This window comes from Momordica charantia, assembly GCF_013281855.1.
Source record: "Momordica charantia cultivar OHB3-1 chromosome 9 unlocalized genomic scaffold, Mcharantia_2.0 BLBB01000009.1, whole genome shotgun sequence".
In the NCBI taxonomy this organism is placed as follows: Eukaryota; Viridiplantae; Streptophyta; class Magnoliopsida; order Cucurbitales; family Cucurbitaceae; genus Momordica; species Momordica charantia.
In genome coordinates this window covers 28,558,319-28,574,257 of record NW_028275167.1, presented here as the reverse complement: position 1 = coordinate 28,574,257, position 15,939 = coordinate 28,558,319, and the positions used below count along the sequence as shown (strand labels likewise).

The 15,939-nt window shown below is 36.5% G+C and overlaps 3 protein-coding genes across 3 annotated transcripts; 1 reads left to right on the top strand and 2 right to left on the bottom strand.

Moving 5' to 3' along the window:
* Positions 1 to 264: 264 nt before the first annotated feature.
* On the top strand, positions 265 to 5,390 carry LOC111018702 (uncharacterized). Its single transcript, XM_022294914.2, has 8 exons — positions 265 to 1,186; positions 1,293 to 1,487; positions 1,597 to 1,686; positions 1,798 to 1,908; positions 3,032 to 3,157; positions 3,364 to 3,483; positions 4,169 to 4,342; positions 4,932 to 5,390. The coding sequence occupies exons 1-8, from the start codon at positions 677 to 679 to the stop codon at positions 5,274 to 5,276; spliced, it is 1,671 nt and encodes a 556-aa protein (XP_022150606.1). The 5' UTR covers positions 265 to 676; the 3' UTR covers positions 5,277 to 5,390.
* A 1,439-nt stretch (positions 5,391 to 6,829) lies between these two features.
* LOC111018757 (DNA repair REX1-B protein) lies at positions 6,830 to 9,489 on the bottom strand. Its single transcript, XM_022294992.2, has 4 exons — positions 9,242 to 9,489; positions 8,879 to 8,972; positions 8,676 to 8,780; positions 6,830 to 7,260 (listed from the first exon to the last, which is right to left on the bottom strand). The coding sequence occupies exons 1-4, from the start codon at positions 9,397 to 9,399 to the stop codon at positions 6,991 to 6,993; spliced, it is 627 nt and encodes a 208-aa protein (XP_022150684.1). The 5' UTR covers positions 9,400 to 9,489; the 3' UTR covers positions 6,830 to 6,990.
* A 1,785-nt stretch (positions 9,490 to 11,274) lies between these two features.
* Positions 11,275 to 14,389, bottom strand: LOC111018641 (pentatricopeptide repeat-containing protein At1g77170, mitochondrial). Its single transcript, XM_022294811.2, has 2 exons — positions 13,991 to 14,389; positions 11,275 to 12,988 (listed from the first exon to the last, which is right to left on the bottom strand). The coding sequence occupies exons 1-2, from the start codon at positions 14,189 to 14,191 to the stop codon at positions 11,354 to 11,356; spliced, it is 1,836 nt and encodes a 611-aa protein (XP_022150503.1). The 5' UTR covers positions 14,192 to 14,389; the 3' UTR covers positions 11,275 to 11,353.
* Between the last annotated feature and the right edge of the window lie 1,550 nt (positions 14,390 to 15,939).

The window sequence follows — 15,939 nt, the reverse complement described above, 5'->3', positions numbered from 1 at the left end:
AATAAAATATTAAAGGACAGATAATCAAACGAATTTTTTTTAGTATAACAAGTAAATGTGAAAATTCGAATTCATGGTCTAAACCAATATAACTTCACGCTAATTTATATATATATATATATATATATATACACGTGAAACTAAGAGGTCGTGAGTCGATTTCCAAGTATATTAAAAGAAAAAAATGATAGTATTTAAAAATTAAACCTGAATTTATAATAAAAGAAAAAATATGTTTAACATTCCGTCTGAAAAATACGTTTGATCTTTGTAGGACGAGAACGAAAGGCATAAAGCACGTGCCGTCTCAATGGTCTGCGTTTAACACGGTTCATTTTTCCGATCAACGTGGCGGTGGAATCAAGAAACTTGGCGGAAGCACAGCCGTCGCCGCCGTCGCATTTCTCTCTCTCGGCTGTTCTTCCGCATAAATTATTGCATCTTCTTCCTCTCTATTTTCTCTTTGCAATCAATCATATTCCGCGTTCGCAATCGTCGCTTTAACTCCTATATTTTACTCTTATGAATTCTTCATCGAAGCCTCACCACTGCGATTATTCTCGCCTACCTTATTTTTATGCATTCTGAAGTCTTCTCGATTCTCCATTTCCGATTCCTTTGCTCTTCTCTTCCCCTATTTGTGTTGGTTTCATTGTTATCTGATTGTTAATTAGCAATGGCGATGGCTGCCTTCAAATCGTCGTCTAGAAGAGGGGGTTCGACTTCGGCAGCACCTTCTTCGAGTAGCGGCGTGTCAACATCGGGTAAAGATAGCAAGCAGGGGAGTAATTCACCGAAGAAAGCTACTATGCGGAGATCACGAAGCGTCAGTGCCTTTTCCAGATCCAACACAGCGGATATTTCCGCCGATTTTTCGAATAGTAGAGATAATCCGCTGTTCTGGAGCAATGGTTCGCCCCCTTGCGACGAAGCTCGTGCTGTTAACCTTGAATTCGATGAAAGTTCCACCAGAATTAGCGCAGCAAGTTCAAAACGTGTGAGTTGTGGTGGTGTTGAGAGTACCAGGGGACGATCGGTGTCGAGAAATTCTGGTTCTGGAAGTAATGGTTTAGGAAGCAGGAAGGTCGGCGGTCGAAGCTTGTCACGGGTAGGCACTGAACGGCGGGACCGCTCTGCGTCTGTGTCTCGATATCCCGTCTCATCGCAATCCTTTGTGAACTCTGAGGTTCGTTTCTATATCCAATTTCTTCCCGCTCATCATCTGATTTAAATAATTTTAGCAGGACTAGAACATGAACATGTTTTATTCTTTCATTTCTTCTGATATTAAGAGTGAGGCTGAGCGAGATAGTCGTTATACTGCGAAATCCAACAATAGAAAGACTCCAGATTCGGTTCTTCACGGTCGAAGAGAGGTTGGTTTAGCTAGAAGTAATTCAGATTCTTCGAAGCAATTGAAAGGCCTGCGAACACGGTCCAGTCAACTTTCACCTTTTGATTTATCCGATAACTGCGATGCATCAGTGGTAAGAGCTCTGCAGGCCTGTAAGAGCTCTGCAGGCCTGTATTAGTTCTTTTTTAATAATTTCTACTACTTGTGCTACATTTTCACGAAGTTTTTGATCGCTGGTTTAGTCTTGTAGTTTTGAAGATAGGCTGTCCACTGCGAGTTCTCTATCAGAAGCCGAAGAGAAAACAATAAAAGCTGTTTGTGAGCAAATGAGAGTGAGTTGTGTCAATTTCTGGTGATTTCAGTTAGGATGTTAGTAGTGCAAATGAAGGGGGATTGTTCCAATCATTTTAGTCGTTTAACTACGATTCTGGTTCCTTCTACAGTCAATGAAGGGGGATTGTTTGCAAGGACAAACCAGTAGTAGTGACATATATGACATTATTCAATATGAAGTTAGACGTGCTGTCCAAGATATCCATAATGACCTTCTCAATGTAAGTTTTGGAACCGTGCCGATATTTCTGCTTTTTCTTCTCTTTGTTCTATTAGTTTCGAGACTGTATGAGGAAGTGTTTGGATATATTGTGGAAGAATATGAATAATATCATTTCTTTCTTTCTTTCTTATTTTTTCACTAGAAACTCTTTTCAACAACATAATGGAAAGGACACGTAGAAGTTACATAAGTGTTATAAATTGTGAAGGGAGTAATTACAAAAGGAGTTATGTATGGTATACCAAAAGAACGATGAATGTTGCCTGGCCAAAAGTTTCTTCACAATCTATCTTCTTCTTGAATGATATATTGTTTCTCTCCAACCATAACCCCCAAACAGGGCCTTCACCTCCAAAGCCATCAAATTTTTGGCTCCCTTTTCAAGAAGTTCCCACAAAGTAGCCGAGTAATATTGTTGTTTGCCAATCTATCCATCCCCCAGTTGTAGTTGAAAATCATAAGTGATTTTCCAGCATCTTGAGCCATAAGGGCCATGAAAAAAAGGCGGCCTAATGTCTTTCCTGGCACAAAACAAGAGGCTAGGGTAGAGTGACTAGTTTGGGCAGCGTTTCTATGAAGGTTGTCTGAACTTTTTTGTTTTGTTATGTACCTCTTGCTATCTGCTCGGTTATTTTCACTATTGCACCTCTTTTGTAGAGCAAGTCTTAGAAAGCTAACGGTATCCACAAGATATTTGGCATGGGGTCCACTTCTAATGTTCTTGGTATTCACAAGTGAGAGAATTTTTAATTTTTGGGTTATCTTACTGTATTTTTAAAAAAATTATTTTGAGTGTTTTCTTATATGACAATCCTTTTGCGGGGATAAAAATTCTTTTGGTTCTGCCACCCTTTTCTCAAGAAATTCTTATCTTAGCTGAACCTAAGAGTCTTGGATATGTTTAGTATATGGAACCTTACTGTTCGCTTGGCACATGAATAGTTGATTAGATTATTTACATCTGTTTAACCAATAATATTTGTTAATAAGTTGCTTGGCATATGTAGATAAGGGGTGATTCATATATATTTTTCTTGTACAACATGACCTATCACCTATCTATATTTAAAAAATGTCAATAAGGTTATTTACTTCAATTCTTTCATGGCTCATAATTTCAGGCTCCACAAAACAGTGCTGATGCTATAGGAAGTTCAAATATTGATATCCCTCCCGAATTGGTGAATCCAGCTGCTGTTGAATTGGTGATGGACTTGAGAAGCGAGTATAGCAAGAAGCTTGAGCAGGTAGTACTTGCTTATTCATTGTGCTGGATTGCTGATGATTTCGCTTAATTCATTCAACTTTGTTGCCCCTGTCGATGTTGATGTTTTTCATCTCCTTAGATTTTGGTTTCTATATTGTGTTTCTGCATTCTTTTGTTTTTATCATTCACTTGATTCAACTGTATCCTTGATAATAAGAAACTAATAGAATTTTATTCAACTGGTAGTCACAAGAGCGAGCTAGAAAACTTCGGGCAGACTTGGCAGTTGAGGATCATCGTGGATTAGAGCTCAGTAGAATTTTGCGGGAAGTAATACCAGCTCCTAAGACCTCTATGAGACGAAAAGTATGCTCCCGTAGTTTCCCTTTACATGTTACATTCAGTTTAATACCCTTTTTAGCATAATCTGTGTAGACTTCCCCTGATAAGTTCTGCTCTTCAACATGTTGAACATTTTCCCTGCGTTATTTTAGTTACAAATTCCATTATGCAGTATTGTCACTTTCATTTTTTAAAATAGGAATTTTTGTTTATAGTTTAATCAACCACTTCCAACATTTTAGACTTTTGGACACTTCTTGTTCAAGTAAGGTCATGGCATTTGGACACTTCACCTGCCCCAAAGACCATGGAATTATTCGGAAATAGTGTTCAAGAACAACTTTTTTATAACAAAAAAATGGCAGAAAATAGTAGTATTTAATATTTTCATGGTTCTCTTGGTGTTAAAAAGTCTCTCCAACCAGTGTAAATACCAAAGAGATAAATACCTCTGTATGTCTGTTTGTTAAATCACGATCTAGAGGCAAAAAGGTAGAATCTCCCTAACATCTACAAATTCCATGTAATTAATCACAAAAAGTCTTATTCTTTTTTGTCTATGTCCCCAATAAGGTAGCTAAAAAAGAGTCATCCTAATGTTATAGGAACAATTTATGCTCTGGTTTTTCTGATGCATATCCTGCACGCAGGAATGGCAGCTTGCCATTCTGATACAGAGGTACTGATCATTTGTTAAATTTCAAAACAGGCTAGCATTGAAAGAAGAAAGATGTCAAAACGTCTAACTGACGACGCCTTGGCATATTTTGACGAGTGTGTATCATTATCAACATTTGATGGTTCCGACTTCTCATCATTGGAAGAAGCACCCCCTATCCACCAAGTTTCTTCCACTACCCAGGTGGGAGATGGAACCCCTCAGGCAAGTCAAGTGTTTCAGTCATTACTTGAGCATTTGTTTCTTTGACAATTTAATTAGTCCCCTTGTGAATCACTTATCATGTTCCTTTTTCAATATAGATAACTAGAGATTATATTAGGCTGTTGAAGTACAAGTGAACAGGAATGAGTGAGGGAGAGAATAATTACAAAGGAAAACCAAGAGATTGCGTTCCAGGGAGAGACCCTATAAACGATACCTCCTTTTTATCGATAGAAAGCTATCTTCTTAACACTCAATAACTCCTTTCCAAGGGTGCTACGACCAAGTTTAAGCCACAAATTTTGGCTTTACCCTTTGTAAGGATGACCTCTAAGCATAAAGAAAGAAACCCTTCACATTCCTAGGTGAGTGAAGAGCTTGAAGATAATGTGCCTATGACACATAAAAACAGAATCACTTCTTAAATCGCTTAAATTACAAGTTTTATCCTCGAACTGGTCGGTCCATAGTTCTACCCAATCCAATCCAGTGTGGAATACTGATGTGTAGATGCTCTTCATGTTTAATCGTATAACTATTTTTCATGTAAATTGGATCGCTAATAACTTTCCATATCCAACACTTTCAGGAACCAACCATTGGAACTTCATCCGTGAGTGAGCAATATAATAGTAATCTCAGCGAACTTGGGGATGCCAAATCTCAGTTTTCCTTCACTAGAAAACCCCATGAAATTTGTGGAATTCAACAGGACATTGGGAAGTACATTCATAACTGTGAGAAAGATGGCAACGAATCAAGGGTTTTAACGACGAAGCAATATTGCAATACGAATGATGCAAATTTGCAGAAGCCAACAGAGAGCGTTTTGTTTGACCGACTTCTTTTGAGAAGCAGAATCGAGTCGGGCGGTCTACTACTGTGCGGTGTTAGCTCTGCAACTTGCTCCTCTTATTATGGTTCCTTCATCTGAATGTCTAAGACATGTTTTGGTTTAATTGTTATAAAAAACCATAGATTTCAGAAATATTGAATTGGCTTTCTTAGGATCATGAATTCCAACAGTTCCTAGTTTGATTTGTGGGTACGATCATGATCAAGATGGATTGCCAAGTGGAAAGTTGTCCACATGAAAATTTAGGGATGCGAAAAATTGAATCAACTCGAACCGGGTTGTTCTGATTCAATTTTTCATGTCGGTCTAGAACCGACTATCGTGATTTTGACATATCAGATGTAAAACTACTGCATTGTTGTCATGATATATATGTATTATATATATATATATATATATATATGCACATAAATGTCATAAATTTACTCCATTTGTTTTTAGGAAAATGTATATGTCATGTCATTAATTTTTATAAGTTTTATTAGCTCAGCAACGAGGAGCTATAAACTGTAGTGTTTTTTTATTAAAAAATAATTTTGTTCGCTTTATTTAGTTTTGAACTTTGGTTTGTAATGAATTTTTAAGTTAGAACAATTGAGTTTGAGTTCTTGAATTTTAATAGATAACAATTTAATCTATGTAGTTTAAAAACGGTAAGATTTAATTGAATTTCACATGTAGGTTGATAAATTGACAACACATTACATTCATTACAGAATAAACCTGGCCACTTAATTTAATGATATTCCTTACCTTAGAAATGAACACTTAATTTAATTATATTTCTTTCCTTAGATATTACTAAATTGTTATATTGGATAAACTACAAGAACTAAATTATTAGGTATTAAAATTCATGGACAGTGGAGTTTATGGGAGCGGAAATCAATTGTAAACACCACTAGTCTAGCCGAGTATATAGCAATATATAACGAAATTTGATTTACGCCATAGGAAAATGTTTGGTTTTTTTCCTTCTTTCAATGCTGTCCTGCTCATATATGAAATTGAACAGACAATTTGCTGCTTCAAGGAAAAATCAAACAGAACCATCTTACACCAACTGGAATATAGCCCCGTGGTCCAAATACAAATAGATTGGTTCAATTTCAATCGGATCAATTCAGTTCATCAAATTTTCCCTCGGATTGAATTTCAAGTTGCAAACCACCACTGAACTTCAGCAGCGTAAAGGAAATTTGAAACATTGACTTCAGTTCCTCAGTCTCTGACAGTGATTCGAGTTAATGAAAAAGTTCAATATTGAAGCAGTATATAACGATAATTTTAGTCAACCATACGTGGGGTAGAGAATTCGAACTTCCAACCTTTTAACCGGAAACATATATCTTGACCAGTTGAACTGATTAGCACGATTTTATATAATTTAGTCCATATGTTAGAGGTACGATATGCCATAATCTAGTACCTATATTAGAGGAGAGATAATTCCCATATAGGATATTTTGGTATAATAAAAGAGATAGGCCAATTACCGTTTGGAGCAAATGGCAGAGGTAAAAAAGGCTGGAAGGCTCCAACCACACTCTTGAAACAGTATCCTTGACCTTCTCCTAATCACTCTCCCTGCTTTATTTCCCAATCTAGAGTAGACACACAAAAATCGAGGCTAAAAATTAAGAATTCAGTTGATAAATCTCATCAAAGAAGGTGAAAGATCAAGCAAAACGCGCAGAAGAAAATTTTTCGAAACCGATTCTGTATATCTGTACAGGTATGTTCCTGTTATCAATTGAATTGCGAGCAAGATATCATCTTATATGTCACAAGATTACTCATCTTCAAGAGCTGCAATCTCATATCTCACTTCCTCCATGTGCTCGTTTATGGTGGTCACAGCATCTTGGACGCCTTTGATTGCTTCCTTGAGAGAATTGTCGTATTCGGCATCTGCTTCTGCTTCCTCAGTACCAGAAGCTTCGGTTATCTCATGGACATGCACGCACTCGTGCTCTCGAGGCGTCTTGAATCTGCAATTCTCGTGGCTCACCAAACGCTCTGATGGACGGCCAGCCTTCTTCAGTAACTGAATTTGAGCTGTCTTTAAAGGAATACTTGTTAGGGAAAGATAATGATAAGATCTCGACTATTGAACTTTATATAATGAGGTCTCGGACCGGGAAAAGTACATTCGTGTCCAAGAAAACCCACCCACAACACAAATACTGGGTAATGTGCCTTATCTCCTCGTCTGCTTATTCATATGCATTCTCAAGTTTCAACCTTCAAATAAATCAAAGATGACCAGAAGACTTCCAGTACTGAGTTTTTGCATTTAAAATTACAATTAGACTACTGTGCATGCATTGAAGGATAAGCTACATATCACTAATGAAGACCTTGTGTAGGTAACTGAAAACATAGGACATCGAGTTCAGTAGTTTAGAGGCAAAAAGGGGGAGAGAAAAAAAGGGGAAAATGTATGTGCTACCCCAGCTATGATATTCCTTCTCGTATTTTCTTATAAACTGAATAACCATCGGATGAGTAATAGACAACATTGTAGTTGAATCATTTTCCTTTCTTGGGCTAACTTTTAGAAGTGCAATTCATCAAAATAAAACGAAGTCAGTTGTATCATGTATGCAGTTCAGATTGTCAAAATTCACCATCATTGCCCTTTTTTTTTCTCTTTTTTTTCTCCTTCTTTTTTTTTTTTTTTTGAAAAATGTATCAAGCTTTCATAAAATACAAAAAGACTCCTACAACTTACATTATTTTGGCTTGAATTCTTCTTATGACAAACAGGATAATAGAAGATTGTTTTTGCTTATGCCCTAAACATGTTTGTCTAATAAGATAGAGTTAAAGGAAAACTGGTATGTAATTAAAAGATCTTAAATAATGACCTGTCAAATGACAAATCTAGTTCTTGTTAAGACAAAGTGGACCACAGCTAAAGGAATCAGCAGTATGAAAACAACTACGATGGTACATAAACATTTAAGAGAGTCCAAAACAAAATTTTTAAAAGAAATAAGAAACAGTAAAGGAGTCTAGATCAAATCTATAGGACTCTTATGATTTTACATGTAATAACCATGGAAGGCTCATCATCACTAAAAAACATACTTTATCACTGCAGGAGGAGGGGAAAAAAAACCCTTTTCTATCAGCCTACCAGAACCGAAATAATTCTTGGAACAAAATCTAAAATCCACTGGCTATAAAAAAGTAGCCAGCAACAGTCCTTGAATCATAATGTAAACCAAATGGTCATCTTACTTAAATTATCCGTACTAAATAAGGTTTCAAAACGATTTTCCAGAGCATATACGGACCAATGCTACCAAATTTTATAATCACAAGTTTAACTGACCAATTAGGATTCTGAGAAATCACGTCATTTGTTTATAGTTTAAAAGAATCTTACTCGTCAAGCTTATTCTTTGCAGAGGATAGGATGCTTAAAAACAAATTTCAAGACATTTTAAAGACTTTCTGGACGTAGCATACCAGGTGCAATTTCTGCTTCTCCTGTAATTGAACAGATCTAAGCAGGTCAGCTAACTCGAGCCTGCTGTGATCAGGATTCCGGAAATCTGACTCAATGTCAATGACCTACAACAAAAGAGAGTCCAGAAAGGGAAAAACTCATAAGGAAACAGGCTCAACGAAGACTAGGACCCAACGAAATGGTATGAAATTGTAAAACAAACTTGTTTAGAGCAATAATTGAACTCCGTCGTGATCTCACTGCAAAGTTGTTGGTAAGATACTTCCCTTCCTGAAGTCATATACTCATCGAAACCCCTGCGAATCAAAAAGAATGGTAAAGACTTCCAAGAATTCCATACCTAGAAGTTTTGCCGCTGAATTCATTTAGGTCTAACACAAATTCTCGAAACTTCATGGAATAACTATGAAAGAAAATGTATCTTAAACATGCTTTAGGACAAAATCTTGCGGTATGAAAGAACTACGACAGAAATACGCCATACTTATCACTCAAGCTATGGAATTCTTCATTGATTTTCGAGAACATTGAAAAAGAATTGAAACGAAAATCAAATGAATGTTACCTCTTAAGCTTGGCATAAGCTTCCGCTCTACGCTGCTGGATTTCAAGAAACTTGCGGAGCAAACCAAGAGTGTTGGAGGGATCGGTGGCCCCGAATTCTTGATCTTCCTCCATCTCCATGGGTTCAGCCAGAGAGAGCTTATTGTCAAAATCTTCCATTCTCGTAATGATTTTTTTTTTCGCTTCGACTTCAGTCTTCAACCTGAAGCTTCTAACTCTATGTCGAGGCGAAGCGAACACTACTAAGGAAGCTTTTAAATGTCGATTTTAATTCGTGGGATCTTAATTTTATAGTAATATAAATGAAAATATCGATAAAATATTATAAATATTTCTGTAAAAATTTAAAATAGTAAAAATATTTAAATTAATAAAATAGATATTATCATATTTTTAAATTAATTAAAAATAATTAATATTAATATTATGTATATATTAATTACAGTTTTCATATTTTGTGGATTTTGTAAATAGTTCTCTTCTTTTTTTATGTTTTGATTCATGACATTGACCATTTACTTTTATTCTTTAAAATATTTGTTTTGAATCTCTTGACATAGGAATTTTTACAAGAAAATTAATTTGATCTTCGGCATAATTTTTCGTATTATATTTATTATAAATCATAAACTATTTAACTAACAACTAATTAAATGCCAACATGATCGAATTGTCTAACATAGAGGTATATCATAACACTCTTTTTTATATCCATGAGTGTCCCGACCAGTTTACGCACACCTCGAATAATCTTATAGAAAACTCAAAGGAAAATAATTCTTAACTAAGCAAAAATCATAAGATTATTAATTTAATTTAGTTCATTTGGACCAATGAGTCACCTACGGTTTTTTTTTGGAGTACACCAATGATTGTTAAGTCACTAAATTTTCAATTATATATCTAGTATGTTTTTTAAAGTTAAAATATTTATTAGATATAAAATAAAATTTTTGAAAAAATATTAAATATTTTGTAAAATTTAAAAATATATGTTGCATTTTTCCATGGGAACCTACACTAAACAGGGTGGGAATCCCATTTAGACTCCTACAGGGCAGATTGGAGACATTTGGTACTGGTCAAGTAAACAAGGATGAAGAATATATTCTCCATTCCCACCCTATTTGATATATATTTTTACTTTACATTTTCTTTTGTTTTGTCTTTTTTTGGTCTGGAATCGGAATTTTGTTCCCTGTATTTTTACTTTCTAAATTTATTAATAAAATATTATGGACTCATTATGATATGTTTACCTTTTAATACTTCTGTGTATGGATAATTGGACCAAAGAGGAAGGTGGCTCAAGAATTTTTCCTTTACATGAGGATTCTGCCTATGGGTTTAACATGTAAATAAAGATTCATCATTAGAAATTAAACATTTAATTAAAAATTTCTTTTAAAATATTATTTAATTGAGAAATTATTTAAAATAATAATAATAATTAAGAAATAATTCCTCGCAAGAATAAACGAAGGCAAGGACAAAGAGGGCTTCTCCATTCCCATCCCGTGAACACCTACATTTATGTGACACCTAAAAATTCAGGAATATTTACAATTTACGTAGATCCATGTCATCTATTAAAATAAGGATAATGTATCAAAAATGGTTGGGATAGCTCAACCAAAGTTCAATCTCAAAAAGTCTCGAGTGGTTAGAAGATTGATACCAAGTGTATAGGATAGCCTTGTGAAAATAGGGAAGCAATTGTTAATCTTCTGGAGTAGTCCTAGTCTGAACAACGTAATAGTAAGTTTCACTGTCGTGAAAAGTGAAAAATGATGCTTTACAGGTGATTAGAATCCTCCGAGGTCAATTGAACAAGTTGTAGAACCAATAATTTAACATATTATGTAACTCTCCATTTTCATTTTAAGGAGTAAGAAATGAGTTCTTCTCTATGAGCTTATAAAACTTCAACTAATAAAAGAGTTAGCCAGCCAGTGATGATTACTACTGCTGCACCAGTCTTCCTGCAGACTCAATCAAATAAAGGCAGTAATCTACAGCAAGATTGTGAAGAGATGAGATGAAAAACCTGTAAATTAGAATTCTGAAAGAATCATTTTGAAGAACAGTGAAAAGTTACAACAAACAGAAGACTTCAATCTAATCTTGTTGGCAAGCTATATCCAGGAACTTTAGCAAGTTGCCTCTGTTTCATAACCTGCCTCACCTTCTGCACCTCTTTCCACAGGCCATTGCTGGCATAAATATTGGACAGAACCACATAAACACCATCATTCCAAGGCTCCAATTCTTGTAAATGTTCTGCTGCCCACTCCCCCATCTGCACATTCCCATGTTTCTCACAGGCCCCAATCAAGCACCCCCATATTACCGAATTCGCCTTCATTGGCATCTCTTCAACTATGTTTCTGGCCTCTTCGAGCAACCCCGCTTTACCGAGTAAATCGACCATGCATCCATAATGTGGCAGCTGTGGCTTGATTGCGTACACACTTTTCATCATGTCAAAGTAGTGTTTTCCCTCTTTGATCATCCCACCATGTACACATGCACTCAGTACCCCGATAAACGTAACGTGATTAGGAGGGGCTCCTGCTTCTCTCATGCACCGGAAGTTCTCGAGGGCTTGTTTCACCTGCCCGTGCATTGCATAACCTACAATCAGCGATGTCCAGGATGATACATTTCTATGATCCATGTTTGAAAATACTTTAAATGCTAAGTCCATCCTACCACATTTTCCATACATGTCTATGAGGGAATTTGACATCAAAATGTCTGATTTTCCGATGACTTTAACTTGGAACACAAATTTGTGCATTTGCAGAGACAATTCTAGGTCCCCTATACTGCCACAAGCTGATGTTACACTAACAATTGTAACATCATCTGGTTCAAGCCCACTTTGTCTTAACCTAATGAACATATCGACTGCCTCTTTAGCACGCCCACCTTGAGATAAACCGGCTATAATGGCATTCCAAGAACCCAACTTTCTGTGATGGTTTTGCTCAAACACCATACGTGCACACTCAAAATCTCCTACCTTGGAATACAGATTGATGAGGCCGCTTTCGCTATATTGGTCGAAGTCAAGACCGAGCCGTAGTGCTACTGAATGCAATTGTAATCCTAAACCAAAAGCATAAACTAATGATAGAGCCTTAAATACAATCGGGAGTGTGTAATAATCAGGCAAAATGCCTGCTCGCAACATGGCGATATATACAAAGAGGGCTTTTCCTGGGGCCTCCAGCCTAGTATATGATCTAATAATGTTGTTCCAGTAAAATGAGGAAGGGTGGTTTTCCAACATGTTGGTTCTTAAAACGTGGGCATGAATTTGATACAATTCTAATAAATTAGTACAATTCAACAATAAGGTTGTGACTGTATTTGCCTGGTCTGCATTGTTGTTGCCGTAAGAGGTGTGCACCAACCAGGTCGAGGACTCTATAGCGACATCTCTCTCTGCAAGCTGCTTGTCTATCTTAGGCTTATCCACAAATTGCACACCGTTAAATTCTATCAGTGGCCTAAACTCATTCGTCTCAAGGTTCTTGGTATTGTATATTGGAGGGGAGTGTCCTGTCCTCATTAACAAGCTTTGTTGTAGTAAGCTCTCCGGAGAGCTGCCAAAATTGGTGAATCTCTTCTTGCTGTTGTCACCGGATACCTGCTTCTTACTTTCCTGACTGAAAACGAGTCTCCCTTCACATTTATCACCTGACACTACATCCTTGTGAATATTGAGGCCTTGGTTTTGAAGCTGAAATGACACAAAACCACCAAACAACCTTAACCTTTCTAAAACTTGTTTAAAAAGTACCTTCTAAATGAAACAATAAACTAAGTAAAAATAAAGAAGTATGAATTAAGTAGATTTGTGAAATAGCTATATTTTGGCAAGTATAAGTTGAAGTTAAAATATTATAGTTGAGAAAATTTTTATTTTTACATGGTTAGCAAGGTCGCAGTTTACCCCAGTCATGGAAATTTGTCTATTAATTTTGAGATTGAAGATTAGCTCAATGAAACTAAGAATTTTGTTCAAAAGACTCCTACCTACCAGACCAAAAGAAAATTGGTATCACCAACAAATTGCAAATGAGCGTCTCTCCCCATCCTGTACCCCTCAACTAAGACACCAGAGTCTTCTCAACATCATTGACATGATGAAAAGGAAAAGGGAAATAGGATCCAAGCCCAGTGGCCTGTTTTAGTCAAGTCTATCCACTCAAAAGCAATTTTTCTGGCTGTTACAACTTCAAGCAGCAGCAGCACCTCTGAGGTAGACAAATTGAGATAAAAACCAATAAGTAAAGCCCTAAGTTTCTCACCGAACAACATTTGGTTGGAGGGGAACACCAATGCTGGCTCGAAAAGCTGCAAAGATATGCCTTTGAATAATACAATCTTGGTTAAGAAAACAAGGCTCTTTCCTTCATAAGTACCATCACTGCCATTTCACTTTCAGATACTTCCAATTAGTCTTCACTGCAACAACTTACAGAACATCCCTTCCTCCAATCGAGCAGACACTCCACGGATATATCGGTGAACCAATAGCTACTAAATTTTAAAGGGCGCGAGATGGGTTCTAGACGACCACCTATGATTCAATTACTTGCTTAAGGAGTATCACTGGAGTACAGGGAGTGGCATTGCAAGAGAATAGAAGACCGCATTTCTTTAAAATGAATGTCAGACAGAAATTCCTAGTACATGAAACTAACATACGCACAAACAAGAGGGAAATAAGAGCACACACCTTGTTCACAGTATCGCAATCGAATTGCCCCGCAGCATACTGGTAAAAACCTCGGCTGGCACGGGAAGCGGTATAAGAAGAAGGCGGCGGTAGAAGCAGTTTCTGTGGCCTCGCAGAGAGGCCGGAACTGTTGAGCAGGTTGCAATCGGTGTTGTTGGATGATAGTAGGAGAAAATTCCGAAGTGGCTTAGAATTACGCATTCTAACAGAGAAGATTCAGGCATGGCGGACGTTCTAGAGCTCCATCGCCGCCACCGCCGGTGTTTTCTGAACTACGCCTCCGCAGTCCGCCGCCGGAAGTGATTACCGCCTCCGCTCTTTGATAGGTGGCCTTCGTTCCGGTTAGCTCATCACCGACTTTTAAAGTTTGACCAATCCAAAATCCAATTGAAATACTAATGCTATTTTTCCATTTTCTTTTTTTTTTTCTTTTCGTCATTAAATATAGAGCCTCGAATCGAGCAAGATATTTTAATCGTTTCAATTATCTTAATTTTTAAAATTATTTAAAAAATATTTTTTTATCAAAATTTTGGAAAAATTGACAAAATAAGCGTTCTGTAGTGCCTCTTATGTTTTCTAATCGTCCTCTCCAAAACACAGTTTTCTAATCACTGCTGACATCACATACTTTGTCAAATAACATTTCATGCCCCTCCTTACTTTTTTTTTTTCTTTCTGACTCCATCTCTCTTCTCTCTCTCCTCCTATTTCCTCCATTTCTTAGATTTGCTTGATCTTCTCCATGATTTCTACACAACACACACCAGTTTCTGGCGTCTCCGCTAGGAATTCAACGAGTGGAGGTCCCGTTCGGTTGCCGTCCGCTGCTTCCATCCCGAGCTCTTGCGCCTCCCTGGTGGCCTCTCCGATAACACTGTTGAACGATGATAATATTGCCGGCGGCGAGAAAGAGGGAGAGAATGATAAAAATTTCCTTATTATTTTTCCCAACTCTATCACCCTCTATTCTAAAATCAAATTTTCAAGATTTCAAAAACTTTCCTTCTATATCTCTTGCACGTCCCTCTTATACGGAATATCTTCTTCTCCATGAAACCAAATGCATCGAGGAGGGAGGGGAGAGGAGAGAGGGGAGAGAGAGATCGAGAAGGAGAGAGCGAGATCGAGAAAGACGAGATCGAGAGAGCGAGATCGAGAGAGAAGTGAAGAAGTGGTGATAATAGTGAAAAAAAATGGGATGGTTAGGAAAAAAATGGATTGTTTTCTTTTTCTTTTTTTTTTTCTTTACTCCACCAAATTGAGTTAAATTAAATTTTAAATTTAGAATTAAAGGAGCAGATTTATGAGGGGGAGATTAAAGAAAAAACAGGACTTTTTTTTATACTTTCACCTAATTAGATAAAATTTTAAATTTACGATTAAAGGAGGACTACCTAATTAAATTATAAATTTGAATTCTAATCCTAATCAAAATTAGGGGAGATATTAAAGGAGGGATTTATGTTAATTTTTCAAATGATTCGAAACAATTAAGAAAACAAATCTAAATTAAATTTCAAATTTGAATATACTAAAATGAATGCGATTCACTAAATTTCAATTATAATTTTAAATTTTAGTTAAAAAAATCTTCAATGCTTAGTATTTTAAATTTGAGATTTCGTTTCTCTCCATTCCAATTTTTAAATTCGTTTCTCGCTCAATCATCTCTCGTTTTCTCTCTCTCGCTCAATTGTCTCTCTCTCTCAACTTTCTCTTATTCAACTCTCTCTCTCTCTGAGCTTCTTTCTTTGACGAACGACCTCCCTCGTCGGCAAAAATGGTGAGAGATTTAGTTTTTTTTTTTATGGTAGAGTAAACAAGAAAAAAATCATGCTGGTGGAAGACATGGAAAAGAGAAAGAGGGAAGAAAAAAATCTGGAAAAGGAGGAAGATGGAGGTAGAGAGAAGAAATAAAGAAAAAAAGAATTAAGGGAGGAAAACTA

Excerpts from the sequence above, each read along its gene's own strand:
- LOC111018702 (XM_022294914.2), top strand. The coding sequence starts at position 677 with ATGGCGATGGCTGCCTTCAAATCGTCGTCTAGAAGAGGGGGTTCGACT. Across the intron at positions 1,687-1,797 it reads CTGTTTGTGAGCAAATGAGA|TCAATGAAGGGGGATTGTTT; the intron begins GTGAGTTGTGTC and ends TTCCTTCTACAG. Across the intron at positions 3,158-3,363 it reads ATAGCAAGAAGCTTGAGCAG|TCACAAGAGCGAGCTAGAAA; the intron begins GTAGTACTTGCT and ends TTCAACTGGTAG.
- LOC111018757 (XM_022294992.2), bottom strand. The coding sequence starts at position 9,399 with ATGGAAGATTTTGACAATAAGCTCTCTCTGGCTGAACCCATGGAGATG. Across the intron at positions 8,781-8,878 it reads TCAATTATTGCTCTAAACAA|GTCATTGACATTGAGTCAGA; the intron begins GTTTGTTTTACA and ends CTTTTGTTGTAG. Across the intron at positions 7,261-8,675 it reads AGAAGCAGAAATTGCACCTG|ACAGCTCAAATTCAGTTACT; the intron begins GTATGCTACGTC and ends ATTCCTTTAAAG.
- LOC111018641 (XM_022294811.2), bottom strand. The coding sequence starts at position 14,191 with ATGCGTAATTCTAAGCCACTTCGGAATTTTCTCCTACTATCATCCAAC. Across the intron at positions 12,989-13,990 it reads ATTGCGATACTGTGAACAAG|CTTCAAAACCAAGGCCTCAA; the intron begins GTGTGTGCTCTT and ends GTGTCATTTCAG.